Source organism: Zootoca vivipara, chromosome 5 (assembly GCF_963506605.1).
Source record: "Zootoca vivipara chromosome 5, rZooViv1.1, whole genome shotgun sequence".
In the NCBI taxonomy this organism is placed as follows: domain Eukaryota; kingdom Metazoa; phylum Chordata; class Lepidosauria; order Squamata; family Lacertidae; genus Zootoca; species Zootoca vivipara.
This window is the reverse complement of record NC_083280.1, coordinates 5454879-5482864: the sequence shown is the minus strand read 5'-3', so window position 1 is coordinate 5482864 and position 27986 is coordinate 5454879. Positions and strand designations below refer to the sequence as shown.

The 27986-nt window shown below is 47.9% G+C and overlaps 1 protein-coding gene across 1 annotated transcript; it reads left to right on the top strand.

The window, feature by feature from the left end:
* The first annotated feature begins 606 nt into the window (after positions 1–606).
* On the top strand, positions 607–27986 carry PDE6D (phosphodiesterase 6D). Its single transcript, XM_035133466.2, has 5 exons — positions 607–800; positions 20228–20316; positions 23147–23272; positions 23521–23626; positions 25070–27986. Exons 1-5 carry the CDS (start codon positions 748–750, stop codon positions 25149–25151), a joined length of 456 nt encoding a protein of 151 aa, XP_034989357.1. The 5' UTR covers positions 607–747; the 3' UTR covers positions 25152–27986.

Here is a 27986-nt window from a genome sequence, read left to right as displayed (position 1 = left end):
TATGTATATATATATATATGTATATACACACACACACACACACACACACACACACACTATATATATGTATATAGTGGCAGGAGTAAATTTTTATTCTGAAAAGCATGGCCCAGGGAAAAAGTGTGGGAACCCCTGATTTGAAAGAAAAGGAACCCACACAGGACTGGATCAACACTCTCTCACAACTACCGTAAAGCCACCCCGTGCGTCAGGCGATGAGCGCGTAACGTGTGAAGGATCCCCGCACGTCTAGCGCGACCCGCATCTTCGGAGACGCAGGTCTAGCCGCCAGGGGGTGCTCTTCACCCAAAGGCGGCCACTTTCCCCGCGGGAGGGACGGCGCGCCCGCCTTCCGGCTAAGATTGTCCTGCGGCGACACCCGTCTTCTCCCGCCGCCAGGGGGGCAGTCAGTCAGTCAGGCGTCCCTGCCTTAGCGACCAGCGGCGAGGGAGGCGGGGGCACCGCCGCCGCTAAGCCCGCGGATTGGTCGCCGGCGTTGCCAGCCGCGCGGGAGGGCGGGGGACGAGAGCCGGCGGGCGGCGATTGGCTGGCTGGGCCGGGCCAGCCGGGACCAAACCGGGTTGGTTGGTTGATTGGTCTGTCTGGGTTTAGCGGCGGGCGCAGCGGGGTCCGGGCCGGCGCGCTCTCGCCTCCTTCCGACGCCCCCGCCCAGGTCCGTGAGGGAGCGAGAGCGGGAGCTCAAGGCCGGGCCGGGGGGCGCCCAGCCCAGCCGCGAGGAGCGGGACCATGTCGGGCCAGGAGGAGGAGCGGGCCAAGGAAATCCTGAGGGGGTTCAAGCTGTATCCGGCCTGGCTTGTCGGCGCCCTTGAGGGGCGGGGGACGGGGACGGGGAAGGAGGGTAATTACGGTAGAGAGATTGCGGGGCGCGCGCCAGACGGGCACATACGGTAATGGCTAAATATTATAGGCGATTTTAGCGCGGGGAGGCGAAAAGCAATGCATCCATTAGGACGTGATATTCGGACGGAGCGTCAAGAGTTGTAACTACGGTGTGTGCAGATTCTTGCGTTGGAGGGGGTTGGACTAGATGACCGCTGGGGTCCCAGTCAATTCTGCAGCCCTGTGTCTGGTACGACAAACTGGTGGAGAATGATACCCATAGATGGGGTGGTGTGCTTGCACCTCTAGGCACGGGATGTGCACTTGCAGGATTTATTTGGCTGGGGTGGGGGGAGCGGGATGTGTAAGTGTTCCCTTGTGGGCAAGTATTGGGATGAATGTGCCTTGCCTGTTGGAGGTGTTCAGTGAGTCAGTGGAATACACTTGGGTGTGATTTCAGGCGTTTCTGGCATGGGGAGAGCGCCAGTAGCCGGTTTTGTGTCTTTGGGGGTGTTTGGGAAGGGTCTTGTGTCTGCAGCAAGCCTTCCTCCTTATGTACTCTTTATGGGAAATGTGAAATAGGGACTTTCCTTCTGTTACAGATGATCCTCGGTTTTAGTCTGCTGGAAAGGGGTCTGCGGTAAGTTTCAGAAGCACATTGACATGTCTGTTTGTGGCTTGGCGCCAGCGGGCCCTGGAGCTTGGCAAGTTTGCAAGGCTTCCATATAGGAGAAGAACTGGAGAGCTGGAAAGAGCCAGAAGCTGTGGCTCCGGCCCTATCCCCCTCCATTGCAAGATTTTATAGATGGGAGCCTCTGCGGGATTAACCCACATAATCCAGATCATAGTGTGCCAAGAGCAGGAATGGGTGCATTGCAGGAAAGGGCTTCCAGAGCACTTGAGCAAATGGGCCCAACTCAGCCTGATCTGAGAGGTGGTAATTAGATTACCCAGCAATTTGTCGCTTCAAATGACAGCTGTCTTGGGCTGCGGTTCTAGGTATGATTACTTAAGAGTAAGCTCCATCAAACTCACAGGAATGGACTTCTGAGTAAGTGTGCCTAGGTATGACCTATTAGTAGCTATGGCCACTTCTCTCCCTGCCCTCTGTTTCTTTACCATCCTATACCTATGAGAGAGAGAAATGCAGAAAGCATGCCTACAACATTCTGCATGACCATCAGCTTACTGCCAGAGTTTGCAAAGTGCTGTGCACTTCGTCGCAGGCACACCTTTATCTGCCTCCCACCTAGCACCATATATATATATATAATATGTTCTTATTAAAAGATTTTTCTTGGGCAACAATAGACCATGCACCGTCTCTCTTTTCAAGTCATAGAATCATTCAAGCAGATCAGTCATTTTCAGAGTGAGAGGCTAATGCTACAGGCAGCATGGGTCTGAGGGGAAGAAAGAGGGAAAATTCATTCTTTTACATGGTATATGAACAAAACTTTTGTGTCAGCGTCGCATACACAGGTACCTTATTTTTGCTGGCGATGCGAAAATCCGGAGGGCCCAGAAGAAGGTTATACCCAGTCCTTTTTTCTGGCTGTACAGTGGTACCTCTACTTACGAATTTAATGCATTCTGAACGCACATTCATAAGTCGAAAAAAATTGTAAGTCGAATTCCTTAGGAATGCATTGGGAGAAAAAAATCGTAAGTCGAAGCAACCCTATCTAAAAATTCGTAAGTAGAAAAAATCCTATCCAAACAGCATCCAAGATGGCGGACGGAGCTCCATTCGTAAGTAGAAACATTCGTAAGTTGAGTCATTCGTAAGTAGAGGTACCACTGTACTAGCACCTTCCCCCCCCCATAAAATGTTAAAACTCTTACGCTTACTGTAACAACTTCATGATAAGAGCCAACACCTCCCCCCACCCCCCGAAAAACGGGAGCACTGGTTACGGCTAGCGCCAAGTGTGATATTGGGTATCAAGTAGGTGGGTGCAGCCAAAAGGAGAGAACTGGTGGGCCTGGTTAGGCCTGCAGGCAAAAGCTTCTCCCTTCCTGCTGTCTTTGGTGCCACTTGTTTTGAATGGTGGTGGTATAAAGCAATAAAACTTTCAGCTCAAGGAGGTGCCATGCATTAGAACTGAGTGTCTGTAGTTTGTAGAAGGAGGCATTTGTGGGGATCAGTCCTTCGTCTTCCAATGGGAACTCTGGCCAGTAAGGTTTGTGTTGCCAAGAATGCAAACCTTTTTGGTTTGCTTTTGAGTATGAACACTGCACATTTGGGCAGCCTGGGGACTGTTATCACACACAACGTGGGCTCAAATGATCTTACTAAACTGCAGGAAGTTTCAAACACAGGCTTCCTGGCTGAAGCAGAGCCTCCTCTGAGGACTCCTGTACTTGATGGTATGCTTTGCACAACCTGTGTTCTAGCCCAATTGTGTTTGTGGCGGTCTGTTTTTGTTTGTTGTTCACAATTGGAAAAAGGACAGGTGGAGGAGTGGAATGGTTCTTCTCTAGGGCAGAGGTCAGTATCCATAGGGAGTGACTTAGTAACGCTGGGTAAATAACTTTCATGAGAAACTCTTGCAGCCTTTCTCTAATGTCTCTAAGAGCTTTCATGCACTCCCAGCTGGCAAAGGCACATTTCATTGCAACTGCTCTTGAAATTACCCTGACTTTTCAATAGTTATTTCACTTTGCAGTATATATGGGGTTATTGGTTTTTTTTTCTTTTTTAGGAACTTGGTTGGATGCATGGTCAGCTAGGCTTCTAAATAGCCGTCTACCTGGTCACCTATGATGAGTTAGAATTTCTTCCAGGTGACCAAGAAGTAAAACTCTGCAAAAGATCTTCAGTTGATGGACCAGTATACTGGCCAGTTGATGGACTTGTATAATGTCAGGGCAATTTAGTAACTCTGTGAAATTCACCTGCAAGGCCAGACCTCAGTTTTTAGCAGAAGTGGCTCATTATTTTTCTTCTGGTTATGAGAACTAGCTTGTAGAGGAAAAAGCTGCAACTTGCCATGTAGGCCCCAGGATACTACATGAGAGTCTGCATCATAGTTACCAATTTCTTGAGCCCTTGTTTCCTGATGTTTTTCAGAGCTAGGGAGGTATGGGCAAGATAGAGAAGATTCATAGTCAGCAAGAACTGAAGGCTTGATGAAAGTTTAAAGACCACATTTTGAGTTCCTTGCCAGCAAGGTGTCCTTTGAAAATAGTGCCAGGAAACCTTCTTTATCTGGGCACTGAGAGAAGTTTCTCACATCCATCACACACCCTCCTAACAGTGAGAGCTTGCTAACGTTAAAGCCTTACTTTGTAAGTTTCCTGATGTGATTCCTCCTCTGTAATTTTTGTATTTGTGCTGTGGCTTTTCCATGTCAGGATTGGTGTCCTTGCAATGTGCTCACCTTGGTCCTTTTGGCTTCGATGGAGCTGTCCAACAAAGCTGTTTCTGATAGGAAGCCTCTGAATCTGACGCTGTCCTCTTGGAAAACAAGCCATGCCCTGAGAGAAGAGATAACGCTAAGGCTGTTCACCGAGCTTTCACATTCTCCCTTGCCTTAGATCAGCGGTGGGCACTTGTGTCCCCTCTGCAGTTGCTGGACATCAACTCCCATCCCCCCCTCACCCTTGGCCATGCTAGCTGGGCCGGGAGTTGGTGCCCAGCAACTTTTGGAAGGCCATGGGTTGCTCACCTCTACCTTAAATCTTTGTGCTTGTCCATCCATCCTTTTCCATCCTTTCCCCCTTTTTGGTGCTAGAGCTCGTTGCTCTGAAATGTGAAATTGCAAGCAGGCAGAGTAGCACTAAACAGCAGCATGCCACACATCTGACATAAGAGCTTCCAGGTCACATGTCCAAGCAGACAAGTTCCAAGCAGTTATGAGCCTTGACAATTCTCTCTTCCTCTAGAAATTAAGTGGTGTCAGCCACCCTTGATTTTTTCCCCCTCTCTCACCCAATTTCTTTGGAAGCAAGTGATGTTAGCGAGGAAAGGATAAGCTTGAGAGGGGAAGAATTCTTTTCTTTTCCCCTCTGCCCCCAGTGGAGGCTTTTTCAAAGCAGGAGGTTTTGGGAATGTTGGGTGGGAGACTTCAAAGAGAGCCTATTATTATACTACCCTCCCAGCTCTGGGATTTCCAGAACTCCTCTTTGTGTAGTAGCTGATGCCACAGTTCTCTAAACTTTCTCGCAGTTGCTTCTATTTACTTCTGCATTGCTCAGGAAGTTTTCTTTCAAGACATGATGAATATAGACATAGCTGAGGGAATACACTCTGGCTCAGTCATGTTGGACAGTGATTTCCTTCCTGTAACGGTATTAATGCAGGGATGTTCTGTGGGAATAAACCTTGGGCCTGAATAGTTTGGTCCAGACTCCATGGATTTAAATATTCACTTAATGGGATTTGTGTATGTGGTGTTTTGGGGTCTGCTTGGAAGATGTGAGTTCAGAAGAGTTGAGGACAGTTTGGTCGTGTGCTTTTGTTCAGGATCCTGATCCTGAGTATGGGAGCCTTTCAGTGGGGTTGGAGATGGGGGCTAAAGGGTGGAGATAAAAATTATGTAAAATAATATAGTTGTGTGGTCATTTGCTTGTTCACCAGCCTGTGGGCAACTCTTCTGAACTCATGTTGTCCCACTGCCACATGCACAACTTAACCCACAAAAGTGTGCCTGCTGAGAGTAGATCCATGCATGGGATGATGCCCTGGTGTGTGTTAGGTCCAAATAAACAGCTGCGTGTGAATCAGAATTTGCTCCTTTTTAAAAGGAAGCAAAGAACTTGCCAATAGGTCAGATTGTGGGTTGGTAGCTGTTCAAGTGAGGATTCCTACAGCCAGCTCATACTTGATTGCTATCTTACTTAGGGTTGCCATATTTCAAAAAGTGAAAGTCCGGGCACAAAGAATCTCAAAAAAAGAAAGCAAAGCAAAGCAAAATCTAGACTTCCAACATGGATATACGGCTGGATTTTCCCAGACATTTCAGTGATTTCAGCCTGGACGTTGCTTCCAACTATGTCTGTGCAAGCTAGGTGAGCAGGCTGCCCTAGGTCGAGTTCTCTCACCTTGTGGAAACTCAGTTCTCTGTATGGTTCTGCCAAGTGACCTGAAGAATCTGATTGTGCACCTGGTTGAGATTTCTGATAAAATGACTCTCTGTAGCCACCTTAAATTTCTTCCTGCTGACCAATCTCCCCTGCAAAATGTGGGTCAAATTGTCACTCCTACATACAGCTGGTGTTCTATGGATGGTGGTGCTTGGGATGCCTTCTGTAAGATACACAAGTTGCCCCTATAGCCACCTGGCCAATGCGTCATCCCCATATTTCTATTTTCTACTGTGTATACTAGCTTTAATATTGGGCTTTTGAGTGTTTCAAGTGCATCATGCAGACTATATTAGGTAAGCTTTACAACACGCCTATAAGGTAGGCTGATATTATCCCCATATTGCAATTAGATGGTGAGCCTGATCAATTGTGACTTGCTGATTTGTTAATGGTGGAGTCAAGATTCAAAGTACAGTTTCTGGATCCACAGGTCAGCCTCTTAAGGCCAAAATGGGAAGTGTTGGCAGCAGACTCATATAGCAGAATTTGGTTGCTGCTGAGAATCCCTACAAAGTGAAAAGTGGGGTTGAAAGTGCAGTGTGAGAAGCTGGGAAGATCAGTTCTGTGCCTTCCCCCTGAAGCTGCCTCTCCTCAGCCTCTTTCCCCCAATGCTGGAAGTAGCCCCCGCTGGAAGAAAACCAAAGTGGAAGAAGCCGTGCTGGGAGTAAAATAACATGATTGTGTTTTTCAGTTCCTCAAGCACAGTAGAAGGGAGACAGAGGCACCAGTGGGTATGTTCCCAATGCTTTCTGGGAGTGAGGGCAAGAGAGAGACATTTATCAAAGGACTTACATATGTGCTTCTTAGACTGCCGATGAGCTACAAGAGAAGTCGCCTCAATCCAAGCCGTCTTCCAAGGATTCCTTGATGAAGAGACTGAGATTCTCAAAATGCATTTGGGAACTTAACCACTCATACAGGTGTCATCTTTTTTAAAATATGGCTCTTTTCCACAGCTGTTTTTGATCTGCTTTTATCTCCTTTAACTCCATCACCACCACCATGGATGTTTGTGCACACATACCTGGAATTTTGGCACAATCGAAGTTGGATCATATGCTCACCAGCTCACATTGAATTCTGTGATAACATATATATGTGTGTGTGTGTGTGTGTGTGTGTGTGTGTGTGTGTGTGTGTGTGTATGTATATATATATATATATATATATATATATATATATATATATATATATATATGGCATGTGTTAGTGAGCGCTGATTATCATGTTTAGCTTGTCTGTCAACTTTCAGCAGTGTAGGTCTTGAATTTTTAGGCACAAAATTTGGGATTCACTATTCACCAAGACTATAACATCCTTATGGATGTAAGGAGCTGCCTGATATGGATCCAAGGTTTTAGGCAGAGGTCTTCAGACTAGTACTGAGACCGGGGGATTGAACCTTGAATCATCTGCCTGTGAAGTGTGTGCACCCTTTACTGAGCTATGGTCCTTCCTCATTTCATCTTCTGTGTCTGTACCCTGAACAAAAAGCTTCAGTCTTATACAGTCATACCTTGGTTCTCGAACTTAATCCGTTCTGGGAGTCCATTTGACTCCCGAAACCGTTCAAAAACCAAGGCACAGCTTCCGATTGATTGGCTGTAGGAACTTCCATTCAGCTCAAGCCATTTGACCTGTTTCTGAATATATGGGTTGTGTGATAAGTGAATGTTTGTTTGAATAGGGTGCTCTGGCTTGTGACTGCTGTATGCAATATGCCTGTGAGACAGCAAAAACTATTTGAAATTTTGGAAAGCTTTTAGGTAGAGCAGGCAGAACCTTGGCACATTGTGGGGAGTGCAGTGGAAAAGAATGGGAGTTGTATGGTTCACCACCACCACCCTGTGGAGGAGGGAGGGTTGAATCTGTGCAGGATTGGACTTTTTAAGTGAACAGTGCCCCCTCCTTTGAAAAGCAGAGGATTCAGCTATGGTTGAATTTCGAGGCAAGCCCTTGCCAAAGAGCAGCTCATAGGAAAGCTGAGCTTTTAATCTGACATAAGTCTTCCACTAAAGTGCCCGACGGAAATGCTTCTGATGATTGCTATGAGCATACGCTTGGTAAATAAAGCAGATAATGCCGTTTCCCAAAATATTAGCAAAAACTGGATTAAGCAGATTCTGCCGACTCCTCGCTCCCAAGGACACAGAGTTGCTCACTTGAGTCGCTTGAGGAGGTTTAAGGCCATGCAGGGAATGCCGAAGGCAGGCAAAGAAATGGCTGCATGACCAGTAGTTGCCAGCTTGGACCAGGGAGCTTTGAACTTTGTACAGTGGAACCTCGGTTTATGAACACCTCGGTTTATGAATTTTCGGTTTATGAACGCCGCGGACCCATCTGGAACGGATTAATTCACTTTCCATTACTTTTAATGGGAAAGTTCGCTTCAGTTTATGAACGCTTCAGTTTATGAACAGACTTCCGGAACCAATTACACCCATGTTTCAGTTTATGAACGCTTCAGTTTAAGTACTTCGCGGACCCGTCTAGAACGGATTAATCCACTTTCCATTACTTTCAATGGGAAAGTTCGCTTCAGTTTATGAACGGTTACTCCGCGGACCGTCTGGAACGGATTAATCCACTTTCCATTACTTTCAATGGGAAAGTTCGCTTCAGTTTATGAACGCTTCAGTTTATGAACAGACTTCCGGAACCAATTGTGTTCATAAACCGAGGTACCACTGTACTTTGGCAGCTGGGGTTGGATGCTGGAATGGCATTCCATTTCTACATGTGGCCCATGCAGCGTGGTTCTGTGGCCACCGAGACAGAGGTCCCCACTTTGTGTCTTTTAGCCCTTTCATGCTTCTCACCTGGCCACAGGAGAAATCCCCTTCCTAATGGTTCCAGGATCTTTTGACCTGCCTCTTCTACCCCACATACTGTTGTATTGGGTCCTACAATCACTTCTTTTGCCCCACCCCCCACCCCATTCCTGAAAATTAAGCTGTGCCCACAGTGGTTGGGGTATGAGACACATTTCCTGCTCTAGCTGGTGTGCTGCTTGGAGAGAGGGCAGCAGTGCAGGGGAGCGGACAACCCCCATGCACGAACTCTTTGCAAGGCTACGTTTGCTTCTTGATGTAGAGCAAAACCTCCGGTGCCCTGAGCAGACAGGCTGCTTCATCCTAAAGCCATCCCTGCGTCTGCTTGGGTGCGGGAGAGACGGATGCAGGCTAATACCTTTGAGGTGCTGCAAACCGCTTCAGACATGTGCACCATAATGTGTTGATATTGATCGCAGTTGTACTAGAAGGTGTAAATAATATTTTCCAAAGTGCACTTCAAAATGAGCATGTTTGCTGTTTGAATGACTACTAAATAGAATCTGTGTTGTCAGGGGAAAGGGGACATGAATAACTCTGAAGGTAAAGCTGAATAGCATTTGCTCGGTTGGAGTACTTTGCAATTCTCTGTGGAATGAAGGTGGACAGATGGCTTGTGTAAGGAGTGTAAGTGAGCTCTCCAATTACTCCCACCTGCAATTTTCAAGCTCTTTAAATTGATCTTCTGGGGGTGGGTGAGGGTAGAGTGACAGAGCACTCGGGTGGGGGGCTAAACGGTAATACAGGGATAGAGCACCTGTGGTCCAGCAACATCTACCAAACCTGACAATTCACCATGCTGGCTAGGGCTTATGCGAGTTGTAATAGAACAATATCTGGAGGGCCACAGGGCCCCCACCCTCATATTTCCATTTGTGGCTAGCATTTGCACACGGCAAGCCTTTTCCCTCTGTGGATGAGACTTGGAGCAAGCCAGGGAGAGCTGGGGCGTGAGATCTTGCCAGCGTCTTCGTCACTCCCCTCTGTGCTCCTTCTCCTGCAGAATGAGGCTTTTCTTCTCTAGCTCCTGGCTTCTCAAGGGGGCTGTTGGCAGAGGGGGACTCTCTGCGCTCTTGTTTCCTTCACAACTCTCAGTCTGTAGTATGTGGAACAAACGGCCATGCTGTTCAGGAATGTGTAAGGCAGCAGGCTTGGCACAGCACCAGAAACGGCTGATATGGGCTGGTTCATAAATAAGTACTACAGTGTGCAGTCGCTTTCTTGGGAGCAGTCTCGCACTTGACGTATTGTTTTGCCTCTCGCAGAAATGCTTAGCACCTGCAGCTTTAACCTTGCAAGTGCTGAATGTCTCTGTGTGTGTCGTTAGTTCTAAGGGCAGGATGAGCCTGCCTTGATTGTGAATGGCTTACTACAGCAATACCTGGGAGATGCCCCATTCCCCCTGGACATTGTAGAAACAGTGTCATCTTAGCTAAGGCTGACTACAGCGCAAGTGCCGTGTGCCATTTTGAAGGCAGAGCGGAGAAAACCTTCACTGTCTGTTTCTGAAGTGTCAGTTCTAACTTCTGAATGGCTCGTCCCACAAACAAAGGTTGGAGGAACGCACCTTGCTTTTGAGCCTTCGGTGACCAACAACATTCTGGCACCAGTTAGTTCCCAGCATGTCTTTCTCCCATTTGCTCTGTGCCTACTCTGCTCAGGGACCATTCTCTCAGTCTCTGACTTCCTGTCTCTTCCTCCCTTGCAGATGGCTGTTATCGCTCTGTGATCAGCAGAAACGATCAGCTTCTTAACTTTCAGAAGCCCCTTTCCAGTGTGTTGCAGATGGCAGGCTTAGACCTCAAGGTGTCATTCCAATCCATGGAATTTATTATTCCATCTAACAGAATATTGGCACCCGAGTCTCCTAGGGCTGCTGCTTTGGCCAATGACAAGGAGCAGCGTTAAAGAAAAAGGAACGTCCGCTTAAATGTTTCACTAGAGCACAGCTGCTAATGATAGAGGAAAGGATTGGTTAGGCCAGGCATCCCCAAACTTCGGCCCTCCAGATGTTTTGGACTACAATTCCCATCATCCCTGACCACTGGTCCTGTTAGCTAGGGATCATGGGAGTTGTAGGCCAAAACATCTGGAGGTCCGCAGTTTGGGGGTGCCTGGGTTAGGCCTTGCTTAACAAAGACTGAGGTGGTTGTGTTGATGAAAAGCATTTTAGTTTTCAGGTGGAAATGGAGCACATAGATTCAGCTCCTCCTCCACATGCATACCTCCAGTAGCTGCAAGCAAGACTCTAGTCCAGTGCCGAAGTGGTTGTTTTGGTGGGAGAGAAGGTGCCATACGGTGATGTCTGGCAGTGAAAGTTTAAATTGGGGGCAAAACACTGCCAAGGCTTCAGAAAATGAGCTTCAGGTTAGCTTGATATGAGGACTGATGCGGGGCATGTGCAGACAGCTGTTTAGTGTGGTTCGGTGTCTCTGGCACCCACAGTCCAGCTAGTCAGTTCTGGGATTCTACTGCCCACTGGAACAGGACAGCTTGTGCAGGTCTCTTCTGGGCAAATGCACTTTCCTCTCCCTGGACTGCTGCTTACGATTCCCTGTTTCTGAAATTTGATTCACATACTGCTATGCTGGGTGTTGGGTGTTGTGCTAGCCACCATTAGGACTTCCTGTTTGCCAGCAGTGTACTTTAGCATGCACAAATCTGGACTCCTTATCACTCCTAACTCATACCTAGGTATCTATAAACACAGAGTATTGATGAGTTAAATGGAAATAGCCTAGGTAAACAAGGCCTGAGACAGGGAAGGGTTTTTTTGGTGCAGTTCTGGGGGGCTATGCAGGCTTCCTTTAGTGCCACATGTATGCTTTTGAAGTTGTATGTAAAATTAAGAGTAGTATGCCCTAAGACAAGCATAAAGGTAAAGGGACCCCTGACCATTAGGTCCAGTCGTGACCGACTCTGGGGTTGCGCGCTCATCTCGCATTATTGGCCGAGGGAGCTGGCGTGCAGCTTCCAGGTCATGTGGCCAGCATGACTAAGCCGCTTCTGGCAAACCAGAGCAGCACATGGAAACGCTGTTTACCTTCCCGCTGTAGCGGTTCCTATTTATCTACTTGCATTTTGACGTGCTTTCGAACTGCTAGGTTGGCAGGAAGGACAAGCATAGAGCAGCTGTAATAGTGAGCCTTCATCCACCAAATATCCTGCCTTGCAGGAAGAGTTTTCTGATGCTTTCTCACAGAAGACTCAGATACCACTCAGATGATCTGTGCTTTCAAAGACCATGGGTTTTGGCCTAAGGGAGTGAGGGGTTAAATTTCACATAGAATTTACTTTCTAGTTCCCCCCTAACTCCTCAGGACTGACTAGACCAGGCACCGCCAAACTGCGGCCCTCCAGATGTTTTGGCCTACAACTCCCATGATTCCTAGCAAAGAGGACCAGTGTTCAGGGATGATGGGAATTGTAGTCCAAAACATCTGGAGGGCCAAAGTTTGGGGATGCCTGGACTAGACCCTCTGATACCAGAGCAGTTGAGTCAGTGGCAGCAGGTGGGCCTGCAACATCAGATGCAGAGCCCAGGAGTTGACGCCTTTGCGAGAAGAACTCAAGCTCACTGTCACACCACAACAGATCAGGCCATGGCACCAGGGCTTACAGAATGCATCTGCCACTGAACTACAGCCCATAAAAATAAATGAAGTAACTCGGTTACTTTCCCATAGTATTTTAATACTTTTAAGTGCAAAGCATGCACAGCCATGCTGTACGGACGGTCCAGGTTGATGTTCTTCCTTGGGAATGTTGGGCAGTAATGCTGAGAGAGGCAGCTTGCCGTGCCTTGCTGCTTCATCAGCAAATAGGGGCCCATTGCAGCATTGGCATAGGTTTCCCAGGGAGTGCTTGCCTCAGTCCTGATCAGAATTTTTATTTTGCTCATTAGATGCTGCAGCAGCCCAGGGCTCAGTGTGAGTCCACTGTGAAATTTCAATAAGTTTAAATGTGTACGGACAGGAGGCCCATCTGCATTCTCTGGGCTTGCCTGGTATCCAGATTTATTGTGAGTAATTGATCGAAGGTGCATGTTAAATGTGTGTACATTTCATCCTCTTGGAACGATCCTTTTAATACACTGCTTTAGCAGGATAAAGTGTCGAACTTCAACCACTCTGCATTGCTAAATGTGTTCATGTAAATGGCTAGTCTGTTTCTGGGAATGGGGTGTGAGGAGAGAGAGAGAGAGAGAGAGAGAGAGAGAGAGAGAGAGAGAGAGAGAGAGAGAGAGAGAGAGAGAGAGAAACATCACAGCTGGGCGAAGGAAGTGTGCAACAGTTCAGATTCTGCTCAGTGTGCAAATGCCGACCCACACAGGCTTATTAGTATCCCTGCCGCAGTATTACCACTCCTTTTGACATGTTGCCAGAAGGGTATCCCTGCTTTTGTGGAGGGGAAAAGCAATTCCAGCTGTCAGGAGCTCACATTTTAAACTGCTTGCTTCAGCATTTGGCTGTGTAAGATAACACCCATTTCTGCCTAGTGATGCGGTGGCTCTCTGGCTCATGTTTACCCATATTATTTTTTATGATGCAGATCCTCCCTTCTCTGGCACCTATCGCCATGGTAGCAGTGTGCCACTTGGTAAGTGGCATGAGCAGCTCTCCCTGGTGAGACTGGCGTTCTGCCATGCTTTCTCTCCCAGGTGCCCTGAGGATGCCTGGCAGAGAGGGTGCCGATATCTTTGCTTTGCTGTTCAGGAGCAGGGGAGTCGCTGCTTCTGGAGAGGAAGATCCTGCTGAGTGTCTGCCAGCAGATCCAAAGTTGTTCATGTGTGCCGTGCGATAAGAACAAAAGGATGAGGAATGGCACGTAATGGTCTGCCTCTTCTGGGGAAGATTGTGTTTTGATCCTGGATGTGGAACCTAGGAAGCTGCCTTGGGTTGAGTCAGACTATTGGTCCATCCAGCTCTGTTCTGTCCACACTGACTGGCAGCGGCTTTTCTGGGGTTTGGACAGGACGTCTCCTAGCCCTGCCTGCAGATGCTGGGGATTGAACTGCGATCCTTTTGCACCCAAAGCATGGGCTGCACTATTGAGTCACAACACTTCCTCGAAGGGCTCAGGACCAGCTTGTATTTTCCCTGTTGACATAGGGCCCAGTCCAGATAAGCGCTGCTACCAAACGGAAATCTCTTTGTGTTTTCTAAAAACAGCAAAGGGTCTTGTGGCGCTTCACGGACTGACAGGTTCATCGTGGCGTACATTTTTGTGGACTGGAGTCCACTTCATCAGGTGCACGAAGCATTCTCTGCAGTTGGCTGGCTAATACATCACACATGTGTAGAATGAGAAAAGAACCAGCAGCAGTGGCCTCCCTTTCGATGGCCTTTCCGGGAAAGATCGGAAGCTGCAGTCGCAGAGTGTACAAGATCAGAATACTGACCTCTTCACAACAGCAGTCATTGGTGATAATGCTATCGTTATAGCCATGCTTTTGATAATTTAAAAGCTGCAATGTGAAGGAAATGCCTCCTTCAATAAAGCCTGAACTGAATAAATCTGATTTTCCGATAATCATTAGCACGGACTAACGGGAAATAGAATATTTAAGTGTGTGAGAGAGTGTGCACGCACCGGCTGAGGACAGCGCTTCATGCATCTGGTGAAGTTTCTAGCCCACAGAAGCTTATGTGACACCAAATCTGTTAATATTGAAAAGTGCCACAACTCTGTTGCAGCAAGACCAACACAGAGTGCTGCGCAGTTGTCTTTCTGGAATCGGCCTCGTGTTTTCTAGCATCTTACGGGCTAGCATCAGCCACAACCTGGCAGGTCATATAAGCTGCATTTACCTTTAATAATGATGATAATTTTTATTATTTATACCCTGCCCATCTGACTGGGTTTCCCCAACCAGTCTGGGAGGCTTTGTGGTAAAAAATACTTTGTCCACAAGTCCCTTTGCTAGGAAAGGAAGGGAAATGCTCTTTAGTGGGAAGCAATGAAGATTTCCTCATTCAAAATTGTTTCCCCCTCCCCAATGGATTTGATATACTGTACTGTATAACCATACCCAAGAATACATGTTCTGTACCTTGAGGCTAGAAGGTGCCAGCTTCGTTATACAGTCTGCTTTCTGAAAAGTGATTGTATTGAGTGGGGAAAATCTATGCTACACCTGACTGGAGAATAGAGAGTTGAGAAGTTGCCTATGTTTCTTCAAGGCTTAGCTAGATAACTTGCTGTTTTGGCACAGTATTTCTGTCTGCGGCAAACTGCACAACACCATGTGTTTGACTGCATTATAAAATGTCCCTGCATGTGCACATACACATCATTGCTATCACTTTCTAATAGTTCTGTTGGAGCAAAAAGCCCTTCCTTCCATGTAAATGGCCCCTGAGAAAGAGCATAGTGTCTTTCATTCCTGACAAATGCTAAACACCCCACCCCTCTTTCTGGTCAGGCTGTAGCCTTTGAACCCCTCTGGAGGGAAGCGGGCAAATGAGCCAGCTAGGATAGCTGCAACTTTCTGGAGTAGCTCTCTTGGCTTCAGCTGGGTTCCTGGAGAAACTCCTCAGTGTCCTTGTTCTGCCAGAGTCTCTGATTTTTGTTCTCTGGTGCCAGGAACGTCGAGGTTTTGAAATGGATTGGAAGCAGCCTTGGAAAATCTCTGTGGCAATGCAGGGAGGAAATGCTGAGAAGCCAGGCCCAAGCAGCTCAGGGTTGGACCTTTGCCTTTGCCTCAAGAAGAGGACCAGGGTGAGGGTACAAAGCTGGGCATGCCGTTGAGTGCATGATGCAAGAAATGAGCAGGGGAAAACTGCAAGGAAGAGAGTAATGGTGAATTGAATGCATAGCTGAGGTTGGAAACCAGGCTCCTTGACGTTGGAGACTGCCACTAAGGAAATGGACTATATTACGCTCAAAATTCTGAGGCTGGTGTCTTAAGACTTTGAAGCAACTTTTTCCTACTCTTACGTCATCTTTCCACTTCACATATGCAAGGCTGGAAAAATCCCAGTCACCCAGTCACCTAGGCTTCTTGCAAACGTTTTTGATTCTCTCTCTCTCCCTCCCAGCTCTGCTACTTTGCATGTTGTGTTTTCCCAATATTCATCTAAGATGGGTTGTGCCAGGATTAACAGGGGCTGGCTGGGAAACTGTGGCTTCTATTTTGGCTGAGCGCTAAGAGTATGCAGCTTGACTCCGGCCAGGATACAGAGAACTGTGAATCTCCTCCTCTGAATCCTTTGAGAGGGTTTTAAGCTGCCTTCCTTTCTGACATGGAAGTCCTTTCAACGTGGAACTTGGACCCCAGAGGGCATGAAATTTGGCCAGTGGCTTTGGACCAGTCGCTGAGTGGGGAGCGCTCTCTTGAGCTCCTAGGAAGGAGGGCAGGTGTTGATGAAGAAGTGCAATGGGGAATTGCTTTAAAAGACAGGTGGTGAATCTAAAAACCCTACATTGCTTGCGTTGGGTGCCTGCTTCGGCTCTGTGAGTTCTCTGCTGAAATGAAATCATGGTCTTCAGTAAAGAGCATGAACACCAACAGCTATTTTGTGCTTAACATCCCTTTCCTCCCTCAATCATGATCATGACCCAGTCCAAAGCGTAGCACTGAGAGAGCGCTTTAGGTCTCCCTCTTTGTTACACCGTGGGGTCCTACAAGAAACTACTCTATCCACAATGCTATTTAATATCTACAGGAAGCCGCTGGGAGTGGCCATTAGGAATTTTGGGACGTGCTGCTGTCAGCTGGCTGATGACACACAGCTCTGCTTCAGCAACAGCAGCTTGATGGACCCTTTTTGGGACTCCTGGGCTTCCATAGACTCTGGAGACATCCTGAGTGCTGAGGTCTCATTCTGCCTGGGCCTGTTGCCCTTTTGTGACAATCATTCTGTCAATAATACATTCCTTTCCTTGGGTTTATCACTCAAGCTCTAGGGGTGTCTTTATGCAGAATTGGTGATGCTGCAGATATCTCAGGCTAAAGTGTCTGATGGGAGTTGCGCTCTTAGCTGAGCCCTCATTTCGCCCTAGAGTGGGAAATGGAAGAAAATAAGCAATTAAAGGACAATGGATGCGTCTAGAGCAGTTCCAATTCCCTCCTGAAATCCATCTGTTGCAGCATTCGCTGTTGCTCTCTGCTTGGCCTCCCGTTACAGTCTAATAAATGTTAGTGGTTTAATAGTGATGGCTGCAGAAATTGTTGTGCAGGGTAGGGGACTTGGTACAAATGCATTGCAAGCTCGAAGCATATTTTTTTCCTCCTCTTCCATCCAACTCCCTGGGCTGTCTGGGGGGGAAATATGTGACACTTCAGACTTAAATGCAAAAAGGGAGTGGCTGTTAATGTTTACAGGACTCGTGTGATATCTGCTTTTTCCAGCTAGTCTGTTAATCTGCCAGCACATTGGAGATGCAGTTGTGCTCTCTTGAGCCTAAGTAGACCAGTGTTTCCCAAACTTGGGACTCAGCTGTTTTCTCAATGCCTCCTCCCTGACCTGTGTTTTTTACTTCCCAGGCAGGGAGGAGAGATGGAGGGCCCTGTATCTGAAAAAGCACCTTGGAGAGGACGGTTTGGAGCTGGGAAAGGGTTAAGCAGTCTATCCCCACTTGCCATACTTGTGGTCAGACAAGGCCTGTCCATGCTGCTTCTGGGCTTAAATTAACACAGTGGAAAGAATTGTAGAGCGCTGCAGAATGTGACTTTGAGTCTTAGAAGAGCAGGGAAAGTTTCAAGTTGTTGGGGATGGGCTTTGAGTGATTGGCTTAGCTCCTTGTTCCTAACCTATGGAGTGTGGAGGGGGGAGGAGTCAGAATACGTTATGCAAAGCAGTGCCAAATTGCAGTAAATAAATAAGCATGCTTGCTCAGTTTGGATTGCAGAATTAAGCTCTTCTTACCTCAGAATTTGGCCTGTCTGGATGCAGAGCTGAATGTGGGTTGCAACAAAACCTTAGCTGTCCTGCGTTAAATGGAGACGTAGGAACGGAGGCTTCCTATCCCAGGAAAAAAAGGTTCTTTCACAAAGTAAGAGAAAGTTTGTACTTCTGAATCAATTTACTACACGTACAGAATAAAATATCTGAACATTTGAAAGGTACCTTACCCTAGCCTCCCTGCTGGTTAGCAGCGTCTTCCCAACAACTTTGGCAGGGGTGTTTCCTGCTGCTGGCTCCAGGGATCTCTAGAGATGCCTGGGATTGAATGTGGGACCTCCTGCAGGGCCCACGTCACATGCTGTGTCCCTGAGCTGTGTCCCCCTTGGCAAGTTTTCTGGTGTCGCTTCCAGATCCCCTTCGGCCAGAGAGAACATGGGCTTTGAACCCATGGCTGCAAACATCTTCCTTTTTGACGGTGAGGATGTTGCCAAAACTTAGGCCATCAGTGATCTTGTGTGGTGGCTGCGTTGGTGTTCTCTGCTTGCCTTTCGCTTTCCCACTGGGGTCCTGCGTGATGACTTTTAGGAACAATCAAAGAATCTGTTCATTTCTTTAGCTTTTAATGGGAATCCAGCGCTGCTGCAGAATGGTTTTGACTGTTTTCTTTGTTTAAACTTAGCTGTGTTTCATATTGATTTCATGCCTTTCTGCTGTTGGCTACCTTGGGAGTCCATGTGATTGAAAGGTGGGGGGGGCAGATTTTACAATAATAGGAGTGTGCACAAACCAAGTTAAATGTCAGCCCTGGAAGGGCCCTGCAATGAGCCATGGCTGATTTGGGAGGCAGGAGAATTCCCCTGCCTTATGCTGCTCATCGCAGTCTGTGCTTGAGGAATTGGAGGTTACTTGACCTTTGTCTGCAGCCAGACACCTTTTCTGGGTTGAATGTTGCATTTGCCCTGTGGTCTCTTCCTCCCCTGATGGCTCCAGTTCCCAGGTTTGTCTTCTTTCTCCACTCTCAGGTGCAAATTTCCTCCTCCTCCTCCAAACTCCTCTGACAGTCTTCCTTCAAATACCCATGCTAACATGGCCTCAGTGACTTAATGATACTTAATGCTCTCTGGATTCTGCCTGCAGGTCCTTGCTGCTCTTCTTGAGATAAGAATCTATTTTTAAAGACAGCCTTTCTCTAGCTCAGGTAGAAGACTGGCTAAACCAATTAAACACATTAGGAGATAACCATGCATGTGGCTCTGGTTCAAGATGTCTGATTTCTGCAGGACATGTTTCAGTTGCCGACCTTCTTCCTTGTTACTTAGGCAGCTAACTAGATCTGCTAGGTGTCACCTGCTCTGCTTGTCATTCCTCCTCACCTGCTTCTGACAATTTCCCCCTCCGCGTATTGTTCCTGGTCAGTTGTATGTACACAAGGCCCATTTTGCTCATGCTCTTCTCGACTGCTGTTTTCTTCTCTTCCTTTTTCTAAAAAAGAATTGCAGCCATTGAAAGACGTTTCTGCTGCCAAAGAGAGAAGCAGCCTGTATAACAAGCTCTGTGGTGTAAATCCTCTTCACCAAACTCTGGTGCTTCCCTAAACAGCAGCCTTCTGCTGAACCTTTGGGAGTAGGAACTGGGAGGTTGCAAGTTCGGTGCTGGAGCCCATGCCTCGTACATGGAAGATCCGAGGTCCGCTCTCTTGATACCTCCAGCTAAAAAGATTGCAGGTTTTGGAGAGTGGTTGCAGTCAGAGTTGAATTGTATTTGTCTTAAATAGTTGAACTTGGACCCAGGTGGCGCTGTGGGCTAAACCACTGAGCCTAGGGCTTGCTGATCAGAAGGTTGGCGGTTCGAATCCCTGTGACGGGGTGAGCTCCCGTTGTTTGGTCCCAGCTCCTGCCAACCTAGCAGTTCAAAAGCACATCAAAATGCAAGTAGATAAATAGGAACCGCTATAGCGGGAAGGTAAACGGCGTTTCCATGTGCTGCTCTGGTTTGCCAGAAGCGGCTTTGTCATGCTGCCCACATGACTTGGAAGCTATACGCCGGCTCCCTCGGCCAATAATGCGAGATGAGCGCGCAACCCCAGAGTCGGTCACGACTGGACCTAATGGTCAGGGGTCCCTTTACCTTTAGTATAAGGTGGCTTCATAGAAATACTTTAAAAAATAATTCAAAAAGCAGCTTGTAATTGGAGCAACAGGAATGCTGTTCGGTTTCCCTCAGCTGCTGTGAGAGAGCACTCTCAAAAAGTCAAAGCACCCATGATTTCTTGTGTAGAGAAGGACTGTTCTCAGAGTTAGAGCACATGGTTTGCATGCAGAAGGTCCCATATTCACTTCTGGCATCTCCAGTTTGAAAATAAGAACCGGGCAGCCAGCATGGGGCCGTTTTCTTCTCTGAACCCCATGCCAAAAAAGAAAATACTGGATTAGATGGATATGGGAGCCTGACATAAGGAAGTTTCCTTTGTTCATGGGAGCTGAATGTTGCTGTTCATTTTCAGTTTTGGTCTATTTGATTCTTGGTGCCACAGGAGGCCTTTGTCCCTAGAATAAGGGCGTGATCGGTATCGTTCCGAAATGCTGCTGCTTTTTCCCTTAATTGCCTTGCAAACAGAAATTGGATGAATCTCCGTGATGCAGAAACAGGGAAAATTCTCTGGCAAGGAACAGAAGACCTCTCCGTCCCTGGAGTAGAGCACGAAGGTACTGTTGAGCCTTGGTGTGTGACTGGACTTCCTGGTGGTTTGTGCATGAAGGATCCTGAAATACTGAGCAGATTCAGCACTGTTTGATGGGGTGCTGTCTAGCGCTGGGCGATATCTGGTTTTCAATATAAAGCTATATCACCAGCTAAATACCACAATCTCTTAATATATCGTGATATATATCTGCGGCGGAGGGCCTTAAAATATAAGGAAGTAGTAGATTTAATAAAAACATTAAATAAACTTCCATACACCATACTTTTCCGTGTATAAGACTAGGGTTTTTTAATTTAAAAATTATGTTCAAAATTGTGGGTCATCTTATACACGGATACAATTTAGATTGGCTTGCCATCTAAATTTTTGACTCCCAAAAGGTGAGGTACACTGTCATTCAGTAAGATATTTCCAGGATGATGCAGTTCTCGAGGAAGGTTGTACAGTATATCTAGGAACACACACCAACTTTGGCTTTAAGTGTGAAGCAATCCTAAGTGTTCGCTCTTGCTTTGTGAGCTTAGCCAGTGTTGGCGGACTCAGGAAATTCTAGCTGGTTAAAAAGGGAGGAAAAGGGTAGACCCTCCGCTGCTTGAGAAATCCCACCCCTGCCGCTACTTTGAAAGGGGGGGGATTGGCTCCTTCTGTTCTCTGGGGTCTTTTTGTCCCTTCCTACTGCACGAGCATTTTGTGCTTTGCTAAGGATATTTGTGGACATGTCTAGAAATGTGAGGCCAGATTTGGGGGGGGGGCGGCAATGCACTGGCAAGCCATTAATCTGGCTTTTTACTCTCCCCCCCCCCAAGATACACTTTAGCAGATCCCTTGGCCTTTTTATGCAGTGCTTTTTGCGGAAAATCACTGTTCCTAACCTTAATAACTTAAAAGCGGATCTGATACCTCCTGAATCATGCCTCAGTTGGAAAGGCTAAAAGAAGTCATTAACGCCTCCCCCCCCCCCCTGCCCCAGGGAATGGATTCAGCCACAAAGATAACTCAGTAATACCTTTTGCACATGCTGGCTTCTTGTCTTTGGAATCATGGGAATGCTCTCCCTTTTGGAACTTTGTAGTAACATTCCCCTCCCTCTTTACACTGTCAGAATCCCAGTTGGTGCAGTGTTCATCATTGAAACCCTCCTGACCCTCAATGGCCTGGGTCTGATTGGTGGCGTCACAAGGCTCTCCGAGTCACAAAGCTTTAAGCACACTTTGTGTGCTGATTCGCAAGGCTTGGGTCTGTTCTTTCAGCATGTGCCGAGTATGGAAAGCCTGGTTTGGGGTCCCAGACCCATGTACCCCGAAAAAGATGCAGGTTCAGTTGTTAAAAGACACAGGGACCTATAAGCAGCTTACTTCATGGAAGCGCTTTTTGTGGAGGGAATCCCTGCAACAAGGGCCCTGAAGTGACCCTTGGAACAGTGGTTGCACTCATATCTGCCCTCAGGGAACCCCTTCTGCATCCATTTCTCTGACATGACGCTGCCGCCTTTAAAGGAGGGGTCTAGAGAGTGTGCACTTTCGAGAGGTTCGCTGTGCAGGCCTTTGGGGGCTCCTGTTTCCCCATATGAGCCAAGAAAGGGCCCCTGGAACAGGCATGAGCAGCCTTCAGCCTTGCAGGTTCCAATTTGGGTTTTACTAGGCCCCTGAAGTCCACCGCCCATGTGCAAATCAGCCATGGAGAAAGGAAAAGGACTAGATGGAGACAAGGCTGGAACTATGGTACCCCTTAAGCAACTAGAAGTCAGAAATGAACGGCACCTATTTCAGAAGTCCACCTGCAGATGCCGATTTGCCTCCTGCCCTCTCCGTTTCCTGGGATACGCTCAGTATCTCCCCTGTGGCCACATGCTTCGGGGGGAGAGCCATGACAGGTCAGCTGCCGGTCAGAGAAGTCTGTGTCAGCAATGGGCTAATATCTCATTCATAAGTTTCCAAGGGGCCTTGAGGTTGCTGCAAACACCCTTTGAAAACCATGGTCTTAGGAGAAAATTATGTGGTGCAGCCAGGCCAAAAAGTGTCTAGTAGCGCCTGCCCTGTTTAGAGCTGGGCTATACGTTGGTAAAGTGTCTGAAACCAGTATGTATGGCGTTCAGGTCGCAATACCAGTATCAGACATTTTGAGCTGGCAACACATCATGGTGGCCAGGGAGCTTCCTGCCGCCCCAGCTGAGCAGTTTAAGGAAGCCTCGTGTAAGCCAGAGAGATATTAGGGCTTGCTCAGTAGGGCTGGGGGATGTTATCTCGGCTGCTTCTTCCTCCCCTAAGCGGCCAAGATACATTCCGGACATTGTAATATATCAGCATATTATGGTATTTAGCTGCTGACATATCACAATGTTGAAAACCAGATAACGCTCAGCCCTAGCCCTGATTCTCTCGTGTATGTAGTGTAAGCCCAGCCAGCTTGACCAACATACTGCATTTAGTCATTTATGACACATCAGTCATTTATGGCGTTTAGTCATTTATGGTTCCTTTCTTGGTCACTTTCCTGATGCAGAAGATCAGATGAGTGGTCTGTTCTGAAAGTGATTGAGGTTACAGCAGGGGTGGGTAGGCGCAAAAGAAGCCCAGGGCTCCTGTACCTTTAACTGCTTAAAAAAGAAGACAAAAAAAACCCTCTCCTTGCCTACACAACTATTAAAGGTGTAAAAGCCCAGGCCTTTTTTGCATCAGACTGCCCCAGTCACAACCCGTTGCATGTGTTTGCTTCACAAAAGTCGGACATGTATTTTTCCTCCTCTTTTTGGACCTCAGTGCCTTTGGCAACAGCAGGGTTTGTCCTACTACTCAGAATGATAATCTGATTCCCCCCTTTCTCTCTGCTAGCTCGAGTTCCTAAGAAAATTCTGAAATGCAAGGCTGTATCTCGGGAGCTAAACTTTTCCTCGACTGAGCAGATGGAGAAATTCCGACTGGAACAGAAAGTGTATTTCAAAGGACAGTGTCTAGAAGGTAATGTTCTGTTCTGTAGGTAGCTGTAGGTGATGTCTAACAATGTGGAGGGGAAAGCAGATCTTAGATTGGGTGAAATGGTTCTCTGAAACAGATAAAGCTTATGACCTGTAGGATAGAAGTCCAGATTTGCTTCCCAGTCTGTTGCTTAGGTGGGTGATAACTGGGGTGAGGGGAGGCAAGAGAGAGAGAGGGGGGGGGAATTAGAGCATCCATCTGAAATAACTGTCCCCTTCTTCCCTTTACAGAATGGTTCTTTGAGTTTGGCTTTGTGATTCCCAACTCAACAAACACTTGGCAGTCCTTGATAGAGGCCGCACCTGAGTCACAGATGATGACCGCTAATGTTCTATCGTGAGTTGTCACATATATCCAGTGCCATTTTTCTTGAAAAAGAGATGCCGGAACTCACCGTGAACACTTTCCTCCCTCTCTTAGAATGGCAGTGGCGCCCACCTGAGAGGTGCTGGCTGAGTTCCGGCGAGTTCCAGCTGGAACCCCCCCCCCCCACATATAACACACACTGCAGAAATATAGATCCAAGGGCTGCCTGGAGTGTGGAGCGGGCTGGACTGACAAAGCATGTGCGATGTCAAATTCAGTGGTGCCAGTGTAAAGCTATTCTGCGGCCAAAGGGGTCAGAATTATGCTCCAGACAATTGACACCTCAGTGCCCTGTGCAGCAGAAGAATTGGCTTCTGCAGAGCCTTGGGAGAGATCTGTGCACCCTGAACCGCCCACTAGAACTCTCACTCATGTGGCGTCTTGAGAGTTCAGGCGTTGCTCTCGCACTTCCAATCATAGAGTTCTTTTGAGGCCTGCAAACCTGCTTCTTATTCAGTGAGCCTGGCTTGGTCTAAGATACCTTTGACACTTCCTGTGTTCTGCAGTGGGATGTGTGCACCTTCAGAAGGCTTCCACCTGCCCCAATTAGCCCTCCCTCGCCTGAAGGGCCCCAGAAGCAGGTGTTGCTTAGTCTCCAAAAATATTTCAAAGCATTTATCACCACATGCCATTTTTTCTTTTCTTTTCAACATACAAAACCTCTTCTTGACTTCCCACCCCTCCTTTCCCGATGTTTTACTCCTTTTTATTAGCTGTTTTATAGCACATAGATGGGACGCGGGTGGCGTTGTGATCTAAGCCACTGAGCCTCTTGGGCTTGCTGATCAGAAGGTCGGCGGTTCGAATCCCTGCAACGGGGTGAGCTCCTGTGGCTCCGTCCCAGCTTCTGCCAACCTAGCAGTTTGAAAGCACGCCAGTGCAAGTAGACAAATAGGTACTGCTGCGATGGGAAGGTAAACGGCATTTCCGTGCACTCTTGTTTCCATCATGGTGTTCAGTTGCGCCAGAAGTGGTTTAGTCCTGCTGGCCACATGACCCGGAAAGCTGTCTGTGGACAAACGGCGGCTCCCTCGGCCAGAAAAGTGAGATGAGCGCCGCAACCCCAGTCGCCTTTGACTGGACTTAACCGTCCAGGGGTCCTTTACCTTTATCTATAGCACACGTTTTTATTGTCTGAACCCCCACTGCATCAATAACCCACTGCTTATATTTCAAATCCTGCCTACGACTTCATATAAGGGTGACAATTTGATAGATAATCCATCATTGGTCTCCATTCTTCCTTAAACACTTCATCCTTATGTCCTCTTAATTTGGCAGTTCATTTCACCATTTCAGCATAGTCCATCAGTTTCATAAGCCAATTCCTCTAGATTTCAGTTTTAAGAGCGGCCCTTTGGTTCTCCGCATCTTGTTCTCCCATGACCCCTCTCCCCCTTTCTCTCTTTGCAGTGGGAACGTTATCATAGAAACCAAGTTTTACGACGACGACCTCCTCGTCAGCACGTCAAGAGTAAGACTGTTCTACGTTTGAAAGAAGGCCCCGGCAGGGTTTAGTTCTCTCCCCTCTCACCTGGTTCCTGGTGCCGAATCCCCAGCCCACACCCAAAGAAGTGTCCCGTGGAAGAATCTCTGTGTGTGTGTGTCTCTCTTCCCGTAGGCGCTCAACCCGGGGACCAGCTCGGTGCAAGTTGCAACCTTGGCCCATTCTCTCTGCTCTTCTGCCTGGATGAGGCCGAGCCACAACACGGCATGTCACCATCTGCTCAGAATGGGGTGGGGGGTAGAGGAGGGATTGAGGACTCTGTTTCATTAGAGACCCAAATGGGCATGAAGGATCAAGACTGTAAATTATGTTTAGGTTTTTTAAAAATCCTTTGTACGTCTCTGTATCTTAGTACCCAAGCTTCCCCTCCTTGGCAGGCTGGAAAAACGCTTAGTTCTCCATTGTTCTGTTTGTCGGTTCGGTTTTAAGTTAACTCTCTCGCTCCTTCTCCCTTCGTATCTCTCTGTCTCTGTCTTCTTCTCTTTCTTAATTCATTCCATCTCTTTATTTCTACATAGGGGGGCCCAAACATCGTCACGACCCTCCCCCACCCTGTTGCTCCTTAAACTTGTAAAATAGACTGATATTATTACATAATGTAATTAAAATAAAACATTTCTGAATTAAAAAGCAAACATTCCTACCACTCAGAGGTCCAGGCGAGATTTTAATCCTCTCTGGCTCATCCCCTCCTTGACAAAAACTATTTGCAGGCCAGAGACTGGCATGGTGCAGGGTGTGAATGGAGGGGGTTTTTTCTCTGCTTAGATGAGCGGGGAGGCTTGCAAAGGAAGGATAACCGCTCCTTCATATACCAGAGAGGTTGAAGATGGGTTGCAGAGCACCTGCCTTGCATCCAGAAGCCCCCAGGTTCAATCCCTGGCTGCGTCTCCAAGTAGGGATGGGAAAAGACTCCCTGGATTGCTGCTGCCAGTCAGTGCCGAGGACATAGAACTAGTTACACCAGCGGCCTGGCTTCTGTTGGGTAGCTTGCTCTGTCAGCGGAAGGCTGGCCATCGCTTGACCTCAGTGCCTTGGAGAACTTTCCACCTGCGAAGGTGGGTGCATATTGGGACACATTGCCTAGAGCATAGAAAGAAACAGGACAGGTAGAGCAAACATATTAGGTCTGTCTTTGGCAGCCTGGGCCCTCCAGAGACTTATGGGCCACAATTCCCAACAGGAGTTGAGGGCCGCCAAGTGCTGTGGAGCAACAATTTGGTACAGCCCTTGAACTCAGGCTTCTCAGCTTGAAGTTAAGTGCTTTTGCTTTTCTATCCCAGCAGGAAGGCATCCAGGTAAGATGTAAGGTGGACCGTTGCTCCTTTCTGAAGGACAAGCCATGCTCAGGGCAGGAAGTTGGGAGCCCTAATGGCCACAGCTTGTTCTTCCTTTTCCTTTTGGAAATACCACTGCCTTGCCCACAGACCTCACCTCCCTTCGTGTTCTGTAGGCCCTAGGCAGCTTTCTAAAAGGGGCAAGAAGGGTGGCACGCTGGTATCAGTTGCGCTGGTAACTTAAGTACAAGCACATTTCTTTATCTGAAAACTTTCTATGACCCATTGGTAGAGCCATTTGTCTCTTGCATCTCTCATCTCTACGTAAACTTGGCGCATTGCCCTCTTTCCCGGAATCTCACCTGCTTCAGAGAGAATGTAGAATTCTTCGGCGCTGGGGAAGGCTGGCTAGAAAGGGGACGGATCAGAGCTTTGCCTTTTGCAGACACACTTGGACAGGCTGTGGAACGAGGGGCTGGTTGTTGGCGTGTGAACTCCCCAGGGCCATTAATTAACATTTTTGTGGCACACCAGAAGTTCAGCTACTGGCACACGCTTTAACCAGTTGTTACCCTGCTTCCCCCCCCCCCCTTTAGCATTAAACACTTTTTTTTAAAAAAAACCAGTCGAAACAATAAAATTGAAGTAGTAAGACAAACATGTTGCCAACTCTTAACTCCTCCAGCTGCCTTTCTCCCCCCCCCCATCTCAGGTGGTGGAACAAGAAACAGGCTCAGCTGTGCTGTGCTGGGGGAAAGGCGTCTTACTCTAGAGGTGCTCCAAATAGCTTAAGTGCTCAAGTGGGTGGAGGGGGCAGGCGCAGCTGCGGCAGGAGCGCTGCCGCCAGGTCAGAGCGCCTAGGGAAAACATGCAGGGGAAGGTTATTCTTTTGAGACCTGCAAGAGCAGAATAGCCACCTGTCACAGTGGCCGAGAGAGGTACCCCAATGAGAAACCCAAAAAGTGCAACAGCCCTGTCCCCTGATAGCATCGAGCACTGAGACCATAAACACACTGAGACCCATTGCACAGAGCGTATCTCCAAGGGCCCCCGTTGCAGAAATGAAGGCAGGGGGGTCTTGCATAGCAGCGGTTGTGTCTTTGTGGTGCATTGTGTGCCCTCAGCCTTCTGAAGCCTGAGTATCCCACCACAGCGAGGCGGGCTCCTCTGTGGCTTTCTAGAGGTGGCTACGTAACTCTCCCCTGCTCTCGTCGGTTCCTATAGAAACTGCTTCCCCGGGCGACTTGCCTCCTTAGAGGGCTGCTGCCTTAGTTCCACGCTGTTGCCATGGCGCTGCCGTTGCAACAGTCCCATCGGAGATTCAGGCGGGAGCAGCTGTTTGTGGGCCTGGGTCACTGGGTGAGTTCCAGAAATAACACCCGTGTGCATGTACAGAGGGGGCAGCTAGGGCAGTTGCCTCCATTAAGCCCTCGTGAGTTACCTTCCCTGCGGCATCTAAGTGGCCAGTGTTGGAAAGACAGAGCTGGACCACGTGGTCTGGCTGATCCAGCAAAAGCAAGGAAGATAGACAGAAAAGCGATCAGGA